Raw genomic sequence first — 21321 nt, 5'->3', positions numbered from 1 at the left:
AATTCCCCAATAAAATCTTTAAAAAAAAAAAGAATAGTACATGTGCTAGTCTGGAAAAGATGCAAAAAAAGAGCAAACATCTGTTGAAACAACTAACCAATTATAAACTGCTGAGTGCATAATAAAAAGGAATGCAGGAGAAAGATATAGGAAAATAAAGAAATATGAGACCTCTCATCAAAAGATCGCTTTCCTGTCTTTTATCATTTATAGTTCATGTGTATCATGGATCAGCAAGAATACCACCCAAGGTTCTTCATCTTGACCACTACTCCAATATTACTAATTTTTAAATTTACCCAGTTTGAGAGAAAAAAAGCATTATCAGAAAATTATAAAATATTATGAAAAAAAAAGGAGAGGCATTTAGTGCATATTATGTAACATGTACCATCTTTTCTCACAATTCATAATTTTATTATTCCTGCTCGAAACATAGAACTATATAAAGGAGTTACAGTTTTCTAGAAGTTAATGTGAAAGAATACAGCTTCTAAAACTGAGCAGTTGATTTGAAAAAAACTCTATTTTCTTTTTTAAAAAAGCAAGGGTCTTTGTTTTCCCAAAGTATAAGCTACTATTCGTTAAACTTAGGAAACTTATATGAAAATAAGTGCAATTCAAGAACGGACTTACATCCACTTCAGAAGGTATGGCCAAATTACAGGGACTCCGTTTCCACATATCTACACACTGAAAAATTAATAACAGTATAAGTATACTGAAAATTCAAAATAAGGCAAAGCTTTTGGCATAATAAGCTGGCTTAAAAAAATATATATACTTACATTTCCTGCTTTAGAAATTTTGAGGTCATAATGCTGACCTGCTTTTCTTTCCTTTCTTTTTTGTAAGAAATCAAGTAATTTTAGCTGAGGAGGAGGTGGACAATGAGACAGATCCTGCTGTCGATTCAGAGAGGACCTAGAATACCTCTTGAAGCACCTGAAATATTAAGAGATTTAAACTAAACAAAGGTAACAAAAGAAATTCAGAATAAATATGGGTTTAAATAAGCAAGCATTAAACAAGTAATTAAATCACAAATATTTGTAGATTACTATCACTTGCCAGGCAATGTCCTAGGCACTGGTGACATAAAAATGAACAAGACAAACAAAATTCCTGCAACCATGGAGCTGACAGTCCAATGCAGAAGACACACATTCACAAGTCAACAGATAAGGTAATTCCAAATAGCAATAGGTGGGGGTGGGCGTTGGCCGAGTGGGGTGTTGGTGAAGAGTTGGCTTGGGACACCAGCTCTGAGCAGCAGGGCCCTGGTTTGGATCCCATGAGGGCCAGTGACGCTGCATCCTCTACAGCTAAGAGCTAAGATGGTGAACAACAGCTTGACCTGGAGCTGGGCTGCCGTGAGGCGACGGCGTAGGCTGTAGCTCCTGCTGCAGTGGGCTGCCATAAGCTATCCTGTGTGGCTGGCAGCCAGCGTGAGCAGCTGGCAGCCAGTGTGAGCCGCCAAGAGCCACCGTGAGCGGCCGTCCAGAGGCTGGCGACCAATCTGCCTCAGCCTGGAAGAGCGCAATGATAATTCCAACTTGGGCCAGTGAAGCAACGTCCTCCACAACTAGACTGAAGAACAAAACGACAGCAACTTGTCTGTTCCCCTTCCCTGATTCCCCAGCTCAGTACCCTTCCCCCAATCCCCCAATAAAATCTTTAAAAAAAAAAAAAACAAAAAGAAATGACGTGTGAGATGAGACGTGACTGACAAGAAGGAACCAGCAAAGGAAAGATCAGGAAATGAGTTTTTGAAGCAGAAAAAAATTTAAAAGGTGCTGAGGCAGAAACAAATTGGTTTGTTTTAAAAACAAAAGGTAGGTGTGACTAGAACACGAGGGTCCATACTGTAGGAGATAAGGTCAGAGAACAAGGCAGTGCCTTGCAGGTCAATGATAATGTGTTTAGATTCAGTGTGGAGTGTGATGGAATTCTCTTGGGGAAACTTAAGCAAATGGTAGTTAGCATAATCTGCTTTAAGGTTTTTAAAAGATTACTCTGGTTTGCTTACATGGTGACTAGACCAGAAGGGAGCAAAGATGGAAGCAGGAAGACTAATTAGGTAGGAATTTACTACAGAAGTCAAGACGAAGATGATGGTGGTGGGCATGGAGAGATGTGGACATAGATACAAGGAGACTTTGTAAGACTGCTGACAGACCCAATATGGACTTATTTCACGATTTCCAAAGCTGTACTTTATCCTCAGCATATTTTATTTCAGTAGTAAATAGGGAATTTAAAATATAGATAGGTTTTTTTAATCCCCTTCAAACCTGAAAGTGGGCAACTCTATTATGTAGAGAACTAATGATGAGCCAACTATAATTGCAGTCCAAATTAATACGCAATATTTTATTAAGTAGAAATAGCTAAAACATTTAAAGACAAATTACCACGTTATTAAAAGGCATTTAATTATAAATTAACTTCTAAAACTGTGGTCTTTTCCTAAATCTCAAAATAAATTATTTCCTTAAAAGTAGTATTAACAAAATTTAAACTGGCTACTGGGTATTAGCAAGTAATATTATTATTTTTATTCATATTTGTCTCTGTCTTTTTGGTGAATAGACTCTAAATTTATAGGAAGTTTGTTCTTCAAAAGAATACATGACTTTCATATAAAATAGTATTAAAAATCATAATACACAAAAAAGTAATACAAGGCATTAAAAATCCTATTTTTAAAAAAACAAAAACAAGCACTTATATACTATGGGCGAAAAAGGTACCATAAATAGCAAAATTTAGAGCTACTTGTCTAGAAGCAACTTTTGGTTTATCTTTCCACAAAGGTAATTACCGTTTCATTGGGCGCGTGTTCATCTTTTGCTTGTTATAGAGCAGTCTGTTTGCAGTGCACGTTACGGCTATAGAAGGATCAAGACACAGTGGTTCAGCTGTAGCGAGGATCAGTTGGCTCTCAAGCAAAAGTTTGTCTTCCTGAAATGTGTAAGAGCACATGTCAATACCAAATTTAAGATTTTCAAATCACACATCACTTAATCTAGAAATATTCTTTGGAACTCTGCTAAGGTCTAGAGTAAAATATACTATTTCAAGCTTCAATTCAGTGTGTAAACTTTAGAAACTTGACAGCACAGTGAAACTACTAATGGAAATTCAGTAACCGGTAGTGTATAAAATGGTCTAACTGTAAGGATGTCCATTCCTAAATCCAACAAATATTTACTGAGCACCTTCTATGTTAGACGCTATTCTAGGAGTTGGGGATGAAGTAGAGAAAAAGATAAAATCCTCTTCTCCCACAAAGCTTATGGGATCAAGACGATCACAGCACTTTTAATAACTAGGGAGATAAGGGTCCCATTCTATACTCAGCTTAATGTCATTACAATAAAATTGACTACACTAATATTGTGTAAGCCCTACATACCCAATTCCAAAGCCTATATAGGTACATATAGGCTTTTCATGGTATCACATAACTTACGTTACTGATTCCTATTTCTGAATCTCTGTGAATATTCTGAATATTCGCAATCTCTGAAATGTTTTAATAGCTGTAACTAAATTTTTTTAGCATCACATAAGTTATTATTGCTAAGAATTTTTGCAAAAAAAACCCCCAAAACGAAAAAAAATGCATTGCTTCTTTCAATAGTTCCATTCGACTTATTATTGAAATTTTAAAAAATGCACAGAAGCACAAGTGTAATGACACCATGTACCAACACCCAATTTCATTTATCAACCACCCCTCTAATTTTTTGTGTTTTTGTTTTGCTGGAGTAATTTAAAATATATCTCTGACACTATATTATTTCACCTGAAAATACTTTAGCATGCACTGCTAACTGATAAGGACTTCCAATATCCAGTCTATATTTCTATAAGTTTCCCATTATCTCAAGAGTCTTATTTTTAGTCGGTTTGTTTGAATTTAAACTCAAACAAGGCCTACACATTATTTGCTTTTTTTCTCTCTTAAACATCTTTTATTCTGTAATGATCACCTTTTCTCTTTTTCCATGCAACTGATTTGTTGGATTTGACCACTTGCTTCCTCATGGTATCATTTTAAACTATTGGGTTGTCGGAAAAGTCATGACGCATTTTTTGCAACAAAAAACATAGAACAAATACATCATGACTTTTCCGACAATCCAAGAGATCTTACTGGTTGCTTCCTTTTCTTGTCATTTAATGGTTTCTCTTAGTTCCTAAATTCCCTATAAATTGTTAGATGTAGAGGCTTGTTTTAATTCAGGTTCTATTTTTTTAAGCAAGACTTCATTGGTACTATTGTGTACTTTCTCATGCATCACACCAGGAGGCACACAATGACTGACTGTCCCATTTTTAGACCAGTGGGTTTAGTCATATCTCTACATTATAAAAATTCCCCAAAACCTATAATCTAGTCGTTTTTCACATCTAAGAATTTCAGCTGTCTAGATTCATTAAGATTTCCAGGTGATGATATTTTTAAAAGCCTATCGCTTCTTTTGCACCTATTAGCTGAAATGTTTCTAAAGACTATCCCTTAGTTACTATTTGGCTACCTACTGTACAGTTCATACTGGAAAAGCAAAATAAATGCTAGTCTCCCCTCTATCAATTTTCAGAGTAAGAAACTGATGCCCTAACAACCTCCAATGGGGACCAGTTTGTTTTTGAATGTTCTTTTAATAGCTTTTAACCTTCTTGTAAATGAAAAGACTATAGCCCAAAACTAAAACACTTATTATTGATAAACTGTATCTTACTTTATAATCAGATTTCACAGATTATTCTAATTATTATTTTCTTTGGTTTAGTAACTCTCTCTCTAGAGAGAGATAAGTGAACACCATTGTGAGTGGATACCTCATATATATTGAGTCAGCACTAGAGGGTTAACTGGCTATTCCCGGTCAGATAGGTTCCCCCACTATAAATGACAAAAGACAGCTAGGCCTGCTTTAGAATCCGACATAGAAAATCAGTATCGATTTGTATCCATGGTACAAACAAAATATCTTTCTTCTGTCTGAGAGGGGATCAAAACCGAAGTTTCACGCTGGGCAGATCAGGTCAACCTGACGTCCTTTTACCATGTCCTAAAGCAAATAGTACTGAACTGCTTTACTTCTTTGAGGGATTACTGCATATAGCGGGCTGTCGGAAAAGTCATGACCCATTTTTGCAACGAAAAACATAGAAAAAAATACGTAATGACTTTTCCAACAACCCAATAATAAGACCCTAAGTTCTAAAGCTCACAAAGGAACTTCAAATATTCCTCATGAATAAAACTACCAGCAGAAAGTGTATTTTGCTTTAATAGTAAGTGTTGTTTCATCCTATGTTTTGCTTGTTTGGAATTAAAAAAATAAATCAACTAACCTGGGTCCATTTATGGTTATCACTTGTTATTGAATGTACATCACAGATTAAAGTCTAGAAGAAAGACATATTAATGTATAGGCATTCAAACATATGAAGACATTTAATAAATAAAACTCCAAATCAAATCTAAAATCATACTTAATTCAACATTCCTTACCTGCATTGTTGGACGTAAGAGAATATGCCTACTTTGGTAACCTGGAGACTTCATATTACTGGACTGCCTGTAGTCACGTATTTCTGCTATGACACAGCCACAATGAAAAATATTAACCTGTTTCAAGTGAAAATATTTACGCAAATGTTATTTTTCAAAAGCCAAATAAATGGGTTTATATTGAATGTTTCAGGTTCTTTACACTCTCATGAAACGTTTCTGGTCACTCAGATACTCTTAAATGGATTTCCTTGGTGGATTTACCACTACATAAACAAGCCCTTTAAAAGGAACTATTTCATGTTCATCACTATGACCCAAGAAGCAGTTTACAGGGTTTCCAGTTATAGATTTTTTGGCATTTATCTACTATCAATGTTATAGATCATTGGAATTTCTTCATTGGCTTACTGTTATACTTTGCTAACTTTATCAATTATAAATTGTCAATCAACCCGGCCAGAGTTTCAGCTTATGGATACAACTACTATATTTGCTCTGCTAAAACTTCCAGAGACAGTCTTTATTAATAAGAGGAAGGAAGAAAACTATAAATTCAAATAATCTGTAAAATATACTGTTTCCTAGTCCTTTTCCTAAGTCTAAAGTTAAGAACCTTTATCACCCAAGTCTTGCCAATTACTCCTTGCCAGTCACTCACAGCATTGTTTTTTCACCCATTCCAGATTTTTTGTGTGTAATGTGACCTCCATGTTATCAGTCATCATCATGCTCATGCTGAAGTATTTATGAGCCACTATAATGTGAATGAACTATGTGCTAGGCACTACCCAAAAAGTTTCACAGATATGGTGCCGAGACAACACTTGCTCTCAGTGTGGAAATACAGGCAATAAACATGTAACCAAATAAACAAAATAATTTTAAGATAGTGATGAATGCTATAAAGGAAATAAAACAGGGCGGGGCTTATTTAGAGTGTGTCCTCAGATAAAAACCTCTCTGAGGAAATGATGTTTCAGCTGAGACCTGAATCACAATAGGGCCAGATATCTAGGATAGATCATGCAGATAGAAGGAATAGCAGATGAGTAAGCTTGGATTGTTTTAGTTTGGAAAAAAGACATGAATGGCTGGAATGTACTGAATGGGGATGAGAATCAGGAGGTGAAGACAAACAGGAAGGCAGTGATTTTTTGCAGTGAGAGGACACTAGAGAACTTTAAGCAGGGGACTTTATTTTTTGTTTTGTTTTGTAAGCTTAATCTGGCTGTCTGTGGAGAATTGATTTCTGGGGTTCTAGAATGAAAGCACGAAGTTCAGCAAGGTAACTATAGCAGGTCATGACCATATATTTTGAAGATATAGCTGACATTTGGTGATAGACTGAATGTTAAAAGGTATCAGTGGGGTCATCCATTAGATTCAAAAGACTAGTAAATACAGCTGGTTTGGGAGGTAAAATAAAAAGCTGTTTTGTCATGTTGAAAAACCTATTATATATCCTAGTAAATGTGTAAGTTTGGAATGGTCACTGTGAAAGAGATAAGCAAGAGATTAAATGTCATTTTTAAACTAATGAAGCTGGTTGAGATCATCCAGGGAGAGAGAGTTACTAAAGAATACAATGCCTAGGACTGAAATGAACCCCCAAACCTACACACAGTTATCAACAGAAAAGATGAGAGCAAAGGTGACTGAAGGATTAGAGAGGAAAGAAAAAAACCAAAACTGTGATGTCCCAGAATTCAAAAGAAGGGTATTTCAAGAAGTAGGTAGTCATTTGCACTGAACTTTGCAAAGAGACTAGTTGAGAACAGAAAAGTCTTTTTTTTTTTTAAGTTAAGAGATAGTATAATACGCTTGTATTCTTTAGCTAAGGGGCGGGGAGGGAAGATGAGAGAAGAGAGGGAGGTTACAGTAGCAAGCCACTGAGAAGCAGCACAAGGATGCGAAAGACCCAGAACAGAAAAGGACTTACTTCATCCATTTTAACAGAAAGGCAGGCAGAAAGTGTGGACAGAGGTGTGGGGATACTGGTGGTCTAGTGTTAGCAGCAAACAAAGTTCCCAACTGACACGTTCTTTTTCTTCAGTAAAGTACATAGTATGGCTGGGATGAAGCCATGGGAGTAAGTAGTTTCTTCTGTAATTTTTTTATTGTAGCTCTAGGGAGATTTCCAGTGGATGAGCTTATTGTTATAGCAACTGTACAAGAAACAACTAAATCCATACATTTTAGTACAGCCTAAAGGATAAATATCCCACAATAAACTCATGTTCATATAGCTATGTACATATAGCTAAGTGTAATTGAGAACAGGATTAAATATGCTTTATCACAAAATAACACACAGGTGACAAAGCTAAGAATATTTTAAAGAGAAAAATTTAGTACCTGAGATTTTTCTAGGAGATCAACCAAGATAGGAGGTAATTCTTCTGCATCCAAGTATTCAAGCAATTCCCCTTCTTCATAAGGCAGTCGAATGGTCTCAGAATCTTAATTAAAAAATAAAAGTTTGTGAAAATTATGAGGCTCACAAAATAAAAATCCTATGTGCATAATTTAAATACATTTTCATAAAAAAATAAAGAGGATAAAGCCAAAAGCCTCTCCTAAAGTTCTTCTTTATGTTAAGTCTTTTACATGAATGACTTTACATACTGCTAAATGACTTGATAAACTGTACAGAATTTTAGATCAGAAAGGAGAAAAAAGCCTAAAACATCTAGCATAACAATCACAATACAAATCACAGCCAACAGTACATTAACCAGAATGTGATAAAATTGACATCTGGCAACTGAGAGGTCTTTGAAAACTGCTTAATCTAATCTGAAAATTAGAATAATTTGGTACCTCATTTGAAAAATGATCATTTATAGAACAAAATTGTTTTACATTTTACATTTAAGTATTAACACAAGAAAAAATTCTTAACCAAGCAAGTTCTTGCAGAACTCATAATACCACAATGACACATTTTTAGATCCTCTTTATTGAAATCTAAGAGTATTTATATATTAAAACTCTATTTTCATATTCATATTAATAAAAATAAAACGTTAACATATGTAAATTACTCAGAAAATTACTTAATTTTGGAGGTTTCAGACCCAGTATATTCAAAACGTAGAAGAAAAACATACCTTAAAACACCTTATGCTATCTTAAAATACTAACAGCAATAGAATGAAAGAAAATTTTAACATTTAAAAATTACATCTTTTATAACTTAACTTCAAAGACCTACCTCAATCAGAATACTTCTCAAATGCATATTCAGGAAAGCTAATCACATTAGTGATGATTTATAATATTCTAACAAAACATCAAATACAGGAAAATTTCTCATCAGTCTTTTATCAAGTCATCACTGATCTTAAGGACAGCACAAGTAAGAGGGTACCTCTAAAACACAGTACATCCTGCCTGTCAGAGGGATTTTTGTGGCTGCTGCCCTCTGGTGGTTCTTACCTGATCCATTTTTTCCCCTGAGCATCAGAGAATATCCCTCATTTCCTGGGTATAGGTTGACCACTAAACATGACAATGTCTCTTGCATAACAAGCTTCTCTAATAAGTTCACATTTCTTCTTAATTTCTGCTTTAAAAAGAGACAGATCTCATGAAAGTAATACAGTATAACTTTAATAATGCTATGATTTAACAAAAGCAGACCTGAATTAATCTTTTGGTGTTCCTTCCACATTAAGATCCTAAATATACCAGGGGTGCCAAAAAATGTACACATTTTAGGAGATGTTATCAATGTATTACTTTTCGAAGTTGAATTATGGTAGCAATGTATAGTATGACATTCGTTTAAAAGATGGCGTTAATCAAATGAATGGCTAGCGTTCATTGTATTACAATTTTAATACAGTTTTTCTTTCTTAAAATGTTTATACATTTTTTTGGCACCCTCTGTATAGGGTAGATTCATAAACACTATATATAGCCACCAAGTAGGTGACATCTATGTAAACTTAATTTTGATCTGCTGTTTTATGCAAATTAATTGATATCACAAAGAAAAATTAATGATCTATGAAACAAAAAGTTAAATATAAAATATATAACTGAGTTCTTAAGTAGCAAATATTTAAAATATTTAAATAAAATGTAAAACCATTAAATGTAAATATTTTCTTAAGAGGTGCTATATCATTAGTTTCTATTAAGTAAAAGTCTACATAAGTGAATAAAGAATTTGGGGCATTTTCTTTGGTTGTACTGTTATAGGTGTACATTTCTTAAATATTTTATGGCCTAAATCAGATCCAATCAAGTTCAATAGCTCAAATTCACTGAAATGCTAAACTCAAAAATATCTAATTGGTAAGAGGTTGTCTAATTGGGTTGTCGGAAAAGTCATGATGCATTTTTGCAACAAAAAACAGAAAAAATATGTCATGATTTTTCTGACAGCCCAATAGTAGGCAATTGAAGCAATTTTCTGTAAATTCAATTTAACTACTCTGATTATTAAGAACCACTCTGTTAATAAAATTCCCCAGGAAATACAATACACACACATCAGCATCCATTATTTAAGAAATGCACATGATATAAAATAAAGCCCACTTATACATATAACAATTCCTGTCATCAAATCTTATTTGCAAAAGATATCAGTCAGAATATTTATTTTTGCATGATCTCAAAAAACATGTTTTTAGTACTTGTGTGTGTGTGTGTGTGTGTATATATAGTCATATGCACAGAGAATTGTAAGTTCTTGATTACTGTCACCATAGTATCAAAAAACTGCATTTGCAAATTGAAAAATATGGCAAAACAACTTTTAACCATTTTGATATTAAAAAAAAACTAGTAAAAAAAGACTAAAATTTTAAAGTCTTGTTTCCAAGTGTAGAAAAAAGCTCATAATTTGAAATAAGACACAACAGTTAGATAAATTCTGACAGTATGACTATTCTTCAAGAAAACAAGTTGGTTCTCATGTAGTTCTGGGGTGAGTCAGAGGACAGAAAATTTTCTCAAAGGTCAAGCTTGTAGGCCATACGGGCTGTGCTGCAACCACTCAACTCTGCCATGGTACAGTGAAATTAGCCATAGAGAAGACATGAACCTATGGGCGTGGCTGGATTCCAACACAACTTTATTTACAAAAACACGCTGTGGGCCGTATTTGGCTGGTGGACAATGGTTGCCAACCCCAATGTAGAAACTTTATTTATGTATCTCTCCTTAGTTCTGTCTCTGAGGTGAAGAATATGTTTGTTATATTGACTATAGTGATAGTTTCATGGGTGTGTACATGTCAAAACTTACAAAATGTATACTTTATACATGTGCAATTTATTACGTCAATTACGTATACCTCAATAAAACTTAGGGAAAACATACCATAAGATTTACCCATTGTTTAACAATCGTTTTTCTCCTAACATAAAGATTTTGAGGTTAGATACTACTGGACTTCCACTAACTTTTTTGCCTAAAAGGTAAAATGGTATTCATTTTTATTTTATTTTTTACAATTCTCCCTCTGCTGTTCAACAATTTTTTTCAATTATAGTTGACATATGACATTAAAGTGTACATGTGATTAGACATGTATATAACATACAAAGTAACCATCCGGAAAAATCTAATACCCATACATAGTACATTACTGACTATATTCCTTATGCTATACTTTTTATCCTAGTATCTATTTGGTTTTTTTTTGTTTTGCTATTTATAACCATATATTTTTAAATTCTGTGTTTTTCTTCCCATACAAAATAGTCATGGGGATGTAAAGTAAAGCAAGGGAATACAGTCAGTAATATGGTAATAACTATGTATAGTGCCAGCTGGGCACTCGACTAGTCAGGGCTATCACTTCGTAAATTATATAAATGTCTAACCACTATGCTATACACCTGAAATTAATATTGAATGTCAACTATAATTGAAAAAATTTAAAAAGGGGGGAGAGTGCAGGGGAATTAAGCGGTTCAAATTTCCAGGTATAAAACAAGTAAGTCATGGGGATGTAATGTACAGCATAGATTAATATAGTCAATAATATTGTGATAGCGTGGTACAGTGTCAGGTTGCTGGACTTATCAACGCTTTAGTTATATAAATGTTGAATAACTATTGTGTACAGCTAAAACTAATACAATAGTGTATACTAGCTATATTTTAAAATGGTATTCATTTCTAAATGAAGGATAATAGAAGCTCACAGAGCCCTTTAAGGCCTTTATAACTCAAGGGTACAATAAATATCAAGAAATCAATTTCTACTATGTTTCAACTGTGCACTTTTATGCTAAATAAAAATGAATTAAGTTAACCTGGCCATGAACTAATTTTTGTGACCGAATTCACCTTTTATTACATCTGATTTTCCTACATATCCTGCAATAGCTTTAACTTTTCAGTGCAAATCACCATAAGGAAATAGGTTATTCTTCTCCTGTCTTCACTCTACAAATCATGTCTCAGGAGGGAAAAGCAGCAAAGATTATGTCTACACTGACCTCCCAGTGAGATACTGTTTCTCTGTAAACACTGCTCCCCTCACCTATCTAAGCATATGATCTCTGCCTTGTGCCCGATTAGCCAGGACTCTGGGTCAACTGCAGAACTGGCTAAAATCTAGCTGGAAAAGATGTTAGTTCACTCACAAAAACATAAATCCGTATCTACTTCAAATGTAACTCCTTCAAATTTCCCTTGTCCTCTACATTTCAAGTCATAACGACATAAAAAACTTATACTTACCTTAACCTCAGGCTCTTTTTCACATTCTTCAATATATAAGTCATAAAGTTTTTGAAATACAGACTTTCTAAAAATTAATAAAATATACAAAATGATGTGAATACAATAATCATCATAAAATAAATGTTATTTTGAATTTTCCCATAACTTTTTTTCCAATTTCCCAAATACTGGGGAAGAGGGTTGGATATGGTAGTTAATATTAATTTAGAAAGTTCTAATAGATGCAAATTACCTGTAATATAACATTTCTAGCACAGTACCTGGTAGGAATGCAATAAGTGGTGGCTATCATCATATTTCAATGAATCTAAGATGTCGTCATTAATTAAGTATTCATACCTTCCACTAGATAGATATTTCCTTTTAGGAGGTCTCTGTCGGGCACTTTCAATGACATACTAAAAAAAGAAAAGTTTATGAGAATACTCGCTTGCCTTTTGGCTTAGTACATGAACAACTGTATTAAGTATATTTAAAACACATATAAGGCTAAAAAGGCTATTCAGTCACTCAAGTCTGATTCATATTAAATTATACCTTGTATATTTAACTTCTAAACATGCTATAAACAAGTGAAATTTAAACTGCACTAAAATTTAGCACAATATTTCATGGCTATAAGCAAAATCATATAGCTTCACAGTTGCGATTTCACAGGTCAGAAATATTCTCAAATGTTTTATGGTTGTTCAGAATATGCATAGCATATCCAATTGCAAGGACTCTGTATGTGTTTATGTATATGTGTGTGTATACACACACTATGTATATAATTTTTAGCTATTTTTCCCCTTTAATTCAGGGCAATTACAAAACTTCTCAAAACAGGAAAACATAATTCTAGAACCTCTATGTTCTTGTTCAAATAATATTTATTCCGCATTTTTATTCCACAGCATTATTATCTGAGGATTCCAAGTAACAGGTGAGCCAGATATCACCTGGTATGTTAATATATTAACAGCAAAATTATTTGCATACTTGTCCTAAAATAATATTAATGTACTATTTTGACAATAAGACAAAAATCTCTTAAAACTGACTTTTGCCAATTAAAGTCAACACTATTTCAATATGTAACTTAGTCACGCCTCACCTCCGCACGATCCAAAGCTAGTTCTAAAGCTTGTTGCTGTAAAAAGTAAATAGTGTATTTGGTAATATTAGTTATTTTCACAAAAAATAATTTAATATACACATAACATTTGTAATTAAGTGTTTGTTTAAATGTGTTTAATTTTCTAAAACACTTCTAACATATTTTCCTTTACCTCTCTCCTCCACCCATCCCACTGTATGCTAAAGATATATTACAAAGAAAAAACATGGCAATCTTGGGCACCTGATTATGACAACAAATTAGATAAGAAATGCTTTCTCTGGCCAGTGCTTCTGAGGCTGATACAGGGCTGAGGGCTGGATATGGTAACTACTACCATTTTATAAACTTTAATTTCTTCAAAATTCTAAGAGCACCATTCAGGAAAATTAGACATCGAGTATGCAATTAAAGTGAAGCAAAGACTAACTTCTCCTGATCTGCTAAGAATCCTGAAAATTGGGAGTGGTGCCATTATGTTGGTACCTAACATCAACTCAGAAATTCCCAATATATTAATGCAGAGCATCTATAATATAGTGTTTTTAGGTCAGTGCTTAGTAGAAATGCAATAAATGATGGCTAACTGTCATATTTCAATGGCATTAAGATACAATCAACTATAATTATTATTTTAGGTAACACTAAGAAACAAGAGTGCCACCAATTATAATTGTAAGAGGTCATTATTGGACTCATCAATTTAGTAATATTAAATGTAAAAGAAAAGTATCTTAGAGTTGATGAAATATAGTATTATTATTACATGTACGGTTTGCAATCTACTAGTAGATGCCCATCTTTCATCCATTACTTGGAAACCCTTATTTTAAGGCAAGAAGAAGAAATAAGATAAGCTCTGTCTTCCTCATTTGTAAACCTTATTTTGTAATGACACCTAAAAAGTACTAGATTTTAAACAAAATTCGGTAAATAGACCATCAATAATTTTTCTTTCCATTGTAGTTTCGTGGTTTGGGTACCATACAAGGCTATTGTATTTTTCTGTTTTATTTTGTAGACTCCAACAATTCAATCTACCAAGTTGCATGGAGTAAAAACTGCCAGCACCCACACCCACCAAAATCCCAAGAGGGCAAGGGGAAGAATAAATATTGCTGGACTTTGGAAATCATGGAAATGTTTAAGTGATCCCGCCACCCTAATCCTAAGAATAAAGAATTCATATGATTACAAAAATAGCCAACCTTTATAAAATGCAATAAAAAACAACCCATGTTATCAAACATCTAAAATGTAATAAGTAAAAATGTCTGAATTATGCCCTCATTTCAAAAGATTCAGTTCAAATAAATTTATAACAATTTATTTAAAAAATCTAATAAGTAGATTCCCAATGAAACTGATTCCCAGGATTCAAGATAAGATTCTTGAATATAATGCACTTTGCAGCACAAAAACATAATTTTGGATATATACACTTAACAAATACATAAGGTTCTTTTAATTATTTTGGCCATAAAACCTTTAAGTTTATTTTTTAAATTATAATAAACAATCAAATGTATACTGTAGGACAGTTTTAAATAGCCAGTCTTTTCAAGTAAATATTGTATCTTCTGAAATCAAAACTTCGAAAGGTCTAGTGAGATACACCTACATAAGTAAACACAAACATCACTTATTCACTACCTCCTGCAAATACTTTAGAGGGAATTAACTAATATGGATCCAAAATATAAGGCAGGTCTGAACCCCACTGTGACAGCTCTACTTTAATAGAGCAGGGGTAGAGAGGGAAGAGCCCAAAAGAAGGAAGATAAATGAAGCTTATTCAATGGTGGTCAGTATTCATTTATTCTCGTACTGTCAAATGCTGCTGCTTCTTTAAAACTTCAGAAAGTTATTTTTTCCTTCTTCGTCTTTAATTTTTCAAAGGCAAAAATGCCCAGCACTAAGTATGTTTAGTGACTGTAAGTCAGTGACAGACATGTGCTCTTTTTATGGAGATGAAGGATGAAAACATTCTAAAACACAAATATGAAAATACTGAGCTGTAGCTTACCATTGTGATATAAAATAGGGGTCCAAAAAGAAAACTTAAGTGCGTTGATGAAGTAGGGTGAAAACCATGTCTTTAATGTCAATTTTATAGCACTGTAAAAGCAAAAACAACAAAACCCCCATATTAACATTAAGCTATCAAGAGAAATAAGATTTAGTAATTAACAAGGAGAATTATTTGAGGTGTATATATTTCTAACACTTTTTAATAATCAGCAACAATAAAATTCATGTACCACAATCTATTCATTGTTGAAAAGTATAGTTTTAACTAGATAGTGCAAAATACAGTTTACAAGTTAAAATTACTACTCACTTTTTTCAAAAATATCTAATATCCAGGAGCGAAAACAACAAATGTTTTTTTAATTTCTTCTCTCTTATCACAGTTGCTGCTCTCAATGTTCCTCTGGATTGTAACACCCTGCCCACTGGCCTTGGTCACTGTACAGTTCATTTTACAAATCACACATTTATTTCATCATACCTGCTAATAAAGGTCTTCTAAAGATATTCCCACAAATGCCCCAGGTACATTTTCCAGATGCATCTGGAGTCCCTCCAGCCTTTCCCCTCCCCTCAAGCAAATTGGATACACTCCTAAAAAACCTCATTTCTCTAACACACAGGTGCTCATCATGGCTGCCCAAAAGAGTAACCTCGGGAGCTTTAAAAAGTGGAATACCCATGCCCCATCCTCCACTGATTGAACTGGTCTGAAGTAGGGCCCAGGGATCAGCATTTCTGGAACTACCCAGGTGATTCAAAGGTGCCGGCCATTATGGAACTCCGCTGCTGTCTCTGACTCCCACAGAAATAGTGTATGTTTGCTCTGAGAGTGATGCTAAATAAAGCTCACTTTTAATCTAAATTCTTCACCTAATTCCTTATAACCCGTGTATTTATACAGCAAGGTTAAAAGCACATCTTGAAGTGACAGATAATAGTATTTTCCATGTAAAATTGTTTTGTTTTTGGTTTATTTTTGGTGAACCCAACCCTTCGATTTTGTCAGGTTAGGTTCAAAAAGAGAGAGGAGGAAAAAAAGGCCCAAACCAAGAATAATCATTAAAAATATAATTAAGACACTAATCCTACTCTCCAAGAGCTCACAGGAGAGTTAATGTGAATTCAAGTTAAGGTGAAAACTTTTTGAGCAGTGAATCTAAAGATGAAGATACACTACATACAGGCAAATGTGATGGCACATTTAAAATTAGATCCGTCACTAAATTGGGGGATGGGGAAGAGGAAGGCTTAGTGACTTCAAATTATGTAAGTACTACAGACAAATACCAATTACTACGTACACCACTTACATGCCAAACATTCTGACTGTATACGATATATAGAAGCCTGTGTTAAAAAGATCATTGTCATCATCTTCACTTTACGGAATAAGGCACTCAGAACCAGTGCATTTCCCAAGATCACGCAACTACACTGAATTCAGACCTCTGTCATTTTTAATCTTAGATTCTTTCTACTAAAGCTTACAGCCTTAAGACCACTCAATCCAATACCTGTTTTTAGGTTTTCAAAAGCAAAGCACTTAGGAACCTGATTCTGCTCAGACTAATATATTAATTTCGACCTAACTTTACATCATAGCTATCAAACGCGAAAAATCTTGCGTTGTCAATAACCACTTTCTATTTCGAACCCTACCAGAGGCTTCTGGGAAACGCAGCCCCCTCCCCAGGCGGTGGTTCGGGGACATGGCTTCCAGAGGCAGCTAGTCGCCCAGTTCATTTCTAAACTCCCGGCAACCATGGCGAGGACCAGTAATTAATCTAATTCTAATGTCGCAATCGATTCCACTGATTTCTCACATCGACCTGCGTTTCTCCCAACTGCTCAAGCCCTTCTAACAACTTAGGCTTTACCTGCAAAACGCCGCAACTCAACAGAGGAGCGATCAGCCTTTATTCAATATGGACACCAAGAGACCCGCCCCCAAAGAAGCGCTACGCGAAATTCTTGCGTCTCGGTAAATACCTGTAAATGGAACCCCAAAATCAGAACTAAAATGAAAAGCGTGGCTTGGCAGCACCGTCAGAGGCAACGGAGGTGATCGCGGGACAGTGGCAGGCTCGGCCCGGCCCGCACCTCTGAGGACAGCGTCCTCCTCCCACGGGCTCCGGAAAGCGGCGAAAAGCTACTCGGGAAGCCGCTCGCTCACCCCTGACCCCTGCCGGCCTTTCGCGCGCCTACCCCGCCCACCGCGGGCAAGCCACTCCCACCCGCCGCCACCGCCCACCTGTGCGGGCCGCCACAGCTGTGGGCTTCAAGACCGCGCCGCAGGCTCAACCAGCAGGCTCAACCGACCCACGTCGTGCGGCAGGCCGCCCTGCGCCTCCGGCTGCGCGCCCACCTGGCGCCCGCCGGCCGCCCCGCTCGCTCCGCACGCCCACTCGCCGTTGCGGCGCCGCAGCCCAGCTCAGGGGCTGTTCCGGCGCCCGCACTTCCGTCTGGCGCGGTGGGCGGGGCGGGCGGGAGACCGCGGGCGGAAGTGGTGGAACTGAGCGGGCTGGGCTTTGGGCACCAAGGGGTTGTGCTCCCGGGGGCCCGTATCCTCGAGGTTCTTGGGAACTCAGGCGCAGCAGGGGGTGGGGCCTCTCGCGCCTTTGTTGGGTGGGCCTCCAGGTCCTTAACTTGCGAGGTAGGATGGTATTTGAGGGGTAGACTACCCTGTTGCATTTCTAGAGTGAAAGAAACTTGGAACTTTCCTTGTTGCCCAGCCCATCCAAATGGAAAAGGAATGACATTATTCCCACATTTACTAGTCCAACTCCTGTTACCTTCGATAGTATAGGAAGTGCCAATGAATTTAAGGCTCAAAACAAAACCCCACTAAAGAGTTTTTAAAATTCCGAAGCTGAATAACCAGCACACATTGCAATGCCTGTAATTCTGCAGCTTTAAACAACTTGGGTTGTTGGGATATAAACTTTTAAAAATGTTATTGAGGTGAAATTCATAGAAAATAAGATGAAACATTTGTAAGGGTACAATTTAGTAGTATTTAGTACATTCACAATGTTCCGCAACCACCAATTCTTTCTAGTTCCAAAACATTTTTATCACCACGCCCCCTCCTCCACCACCACCACCACCATTAAGCAGTTACTCTCCTTCCCCCACCCCCAGGCTTTGGCCGACACCGATTGCTTTCAGAATCTATGGATTTTCCTAATCTGGATATTCCACGGAAATGAATTATGTCACCTTTTTGTGTCTCTCATTCACTCTTTCACTTAATGTTTTCTGGGTTCATCCACCTTGCAGCAAATATCAGTACTTTATTCTTTTTTATGGCAATATTCCATTCCATTATATGTATATACCACAATTTTATCCATCCATCTATTGATGGACATTTGGGTTCTTTACATCTTTAGGCTGCTCTGAATAGTGCTGCTATGAATATTTGTATGGAAGTATTTGAGTCCATGTTTTTAATTCTTTTGGGTATATACTACTAAAGAAAATCAGAGTCTAGCAGTAGTCCAAGTGATGAAAAAAACCTTTTTATTCAGAAATGGGGAAAAAGAGACCTCAGTATAGAATGGGCTCAACTCCAAATACGTCATGGGCAAGTGGGATTTACAGCCTAGAAGGATGGATGGGGTCAGTGGATGGAAAGGCAAGGGGGGAGATTCTCGCGAAACCTACTTGACAGAATTCTGACAGAGCAGATCAGGGTGATCAGATTCCAAGGATGAGGGATGAAGAATCTGATCAGATATTAAAGGTGATCACATATCCAGGTAGGAGTTCTCTCTTGAGTGACTTAGCAGGATTCTTCCTACAACTGGTTGATGCAGGTCCCACAAGATGCTAAGCCTAGAGGGCTTAGAGAAGCCTGACTAAAGTTTAGTGAAGGAGGGAATCTTGGTCAATATGTTCCTAGGAATGGAATTGCTGGGTCATGTGGTACTTCTTATGCTTAAATATTTGAGGAATCAATAAACTGTTTTTCATAGTGGCTGAGACATTTCACATATAAACAGCAACGTATGGTGGTTCCAATTTCTCTACGTCCTTCCCAACACTTTTTTCTGTTTTTTTTTTCTTTTAATTGTACGATCCAAGTAGATATGAAATGGTATCTCACTGTGGTTTTGACTTGCATTTCCTTAATGGCTAGTCATGTGCACATCTTTTCATGTCCTTGTTGGCCATTTGTATGTCTTCTTTAGAGAACTGTCTATTCAATTCCTTTGCCCATGTTTTTAATTGAGTTGTTTGTCTTTTTGTTCAGTTATGAGTTCCTTTTATATTATGGATACTAGATCCTTATCAGATATATGATTTGCTCCCATTGTGTAGGTTGTCTTTTCATTTTCTAGCCAATGTCCTTTAATGCACAAACTTTTAAATTTTTGGTGGTGTAATTTATCTTTTTTTGTGTGTGTGGCTTATGCTTTTGGTGTTATACTTAAGAATCCATTGCCAAATCCAAGTTTCTAAGGATTGTCAAAAAATAAACTCTGCACACTGAGTAAAACAAAGCAAAAGATGAGTATTACAAGGGTTTCTGCCTGCATTCCTGGAATTCCAAGACTATGGAGCAATGAGTTTCAAGCTGCTCACAGACTAAAGGGTTTTTATGCGGGTAAATGTGGAAGTTATTTGGCTGTTTCAGCTTATTGATTGCTTAGTGGTCTTCTTCCTTATCTGTATCAGGGTAGCTGAGACAAAAGAACAAGAAAGTCCAAAGATGGCGTGAATAGACTTGATGTGTGGGGATTGGCTGGCATCCTGTGCTGATTTCTGAGAAGATCTGTAAATTCCTGAAACTTAGGCAAGGCTCGGTTTCATTTTTCTTTAATACACTAATGTTGGCCAACTCCATTTTGTCCCCAACATAAGTGACTCCATTTTAGTTTTGGTTCTACAGTATTCACCCTTATGTTTTCTTCTAAGAGTCTTGTGGTTTTTATCTCTTAAATATTTAAGTCACTGATCCATTTTCAATTAATATGTAGGAGTGGTAGGGGTTCCATTTCATTCTTTTGCATGTTGTCCCAGAATCATTTGTTAAAGAAACTATTCTTTCCTCCAATGAATGATTTTGACTTCCTTGTTAAAAATCAATTGGTCATAGATGTGTGGGTTTGTTTCTGGACTGTTAATTCTTTTCTATTGGTCTAGATGGTTATCTTATTCCAGTAGCATGCTGTTTTGATTACCATAGCTTTGTAGTAAGTTTTGAAATTAAGAATGTAAGTCCTCCAGTTTTGTTTTTTTGCAGTATTGTTTTGGCTATTCAGGCCCTCTTGCAATGTTTATGAGTTTGAGGATCAGCTTTTTCATTTGCAAAAAAAAAAAAAGGCCACTGGGATTTTGATAGGGATTGCTTTGAATCAGTTGATCACTTTGACACATATTGGTATCTTAAAATATTAAGTCTTCTAATCCATGAACATGATGTCTTTCCATTTATTTAGGTCTTCTTTAATTTCCTTCAATGTTTTGTAATTTTCAATCTTTAACCTCCTTAGGTAAATTTCTTCCTAGGTATTTCATTTTTTTGAAAGCTGTCATAGTCTGCTTGGGTTGCTATAACAAAATATCACAGAATGGGTACCTCAAACAACACAAATTTCTTTCTCATAGTTCTGGGGTCTGGGAAGTCCAAGATCAAGATCCTGACTTATTTGGTTTCTGATGAGAGTTCTCTTCTTGGCTGGTAGACAGCTGCCTTCTCACTCTGTCCTCATGTATTGGGGAAGAAGAGAGAGGGAGGGAGAATGAGTTCTGGTGTCTCTTCTTATAAGGATACCAACCCTATCAGAACAGGGTTTTACCCTTATGACCTCATTTAACCTTACTTTACTCCTTATAGGCCCTATCGCCAAAAACAATCACATTGGAGGTTAGGGCTTCAACACAGAATTTTGAGGACACACAATTCACTCCATAGCAAATGCAATTATAAACAGAATTCTTA

General features: G+C 35.8%; 1 protein-coding gene across 15 annotated transcripts in view; it reads right to left on the bottom strand.

Moving 5' to 3' along the window:
• Positions 1-17804, bottom strand: part of SUPT20H (SPT20 homolog, SAGA complex component) — a 37082-nt gene extending 19278 nt beyond the window's left edge. For 7 of the 15 annotated variants that reach the window (XM_019653170.1, XM_019653155.1, XM_019653164.1 and 4 more), the window contains exons 1-12: positions 17364-17527; positions 15367-15458; positions 13338-13373; positions 12581-12639; positions 12239-12305; positions 8972-9101; positions 7889-7992; positions 5531-5647; positions 5371-5424; positions 2825-2964; positions 789-945; positions 637-693 (exon numbers count right to left, since the gene is read on the bottom strand). In XM_019653170.1, the coding sequence (XP_019508715.1) occupies positions 637-693; positions 789-945; positions 2825-2964; positions 5371-5424; positions 5531-5647; positions 7889-7992; positions 8972-9101; positions 12239-12305; positions 12581-12639; positions 13338-13373; positions 15367-15369 (924 nt within the window). In that variant the 5' untranslated portion in view covers positions 15370-15458; positions 17364-17527. Of the gene's footprint in view, positions 1-636; positions 694-788; positions 946-2824; positions 2965-5370; positions 5425-5530; positions 5648-7888; positions 7993-8971; positions 9102-12238; positions 12306-12580; positions 12640-13337; positions 13374-15366; positions 15459-17251; positions 17528-17625 lie in introns of those variants that run through there. The other 8 variants (XM_019653165.1, XM_019653169.1, XM_019653159.1 and 5 more) reach the window with 4 other exon arrangements.
• Positions 17805-21321: the final 3517 nt, after the last annotated feature.

This window comes from Hipposideros armiger, unplaced genomic scaffold, assembly GCF_001890085.2.
Source record: "Hipposideros armiger isolate ML-2016 unplaced genomic scaffold, ASM189008v1 scaffold_198, whole genome shotgun sequence".
Lineage (NCBI taxonomy): Eukaryota > Metazoa > Chordata > Mammalia > Chiroptera > Hipposideridae > Hipposideros > Hipposideros armiger.
This window is presented reverse-complemented; position numbering and strand designations above follow the sequence as displayed.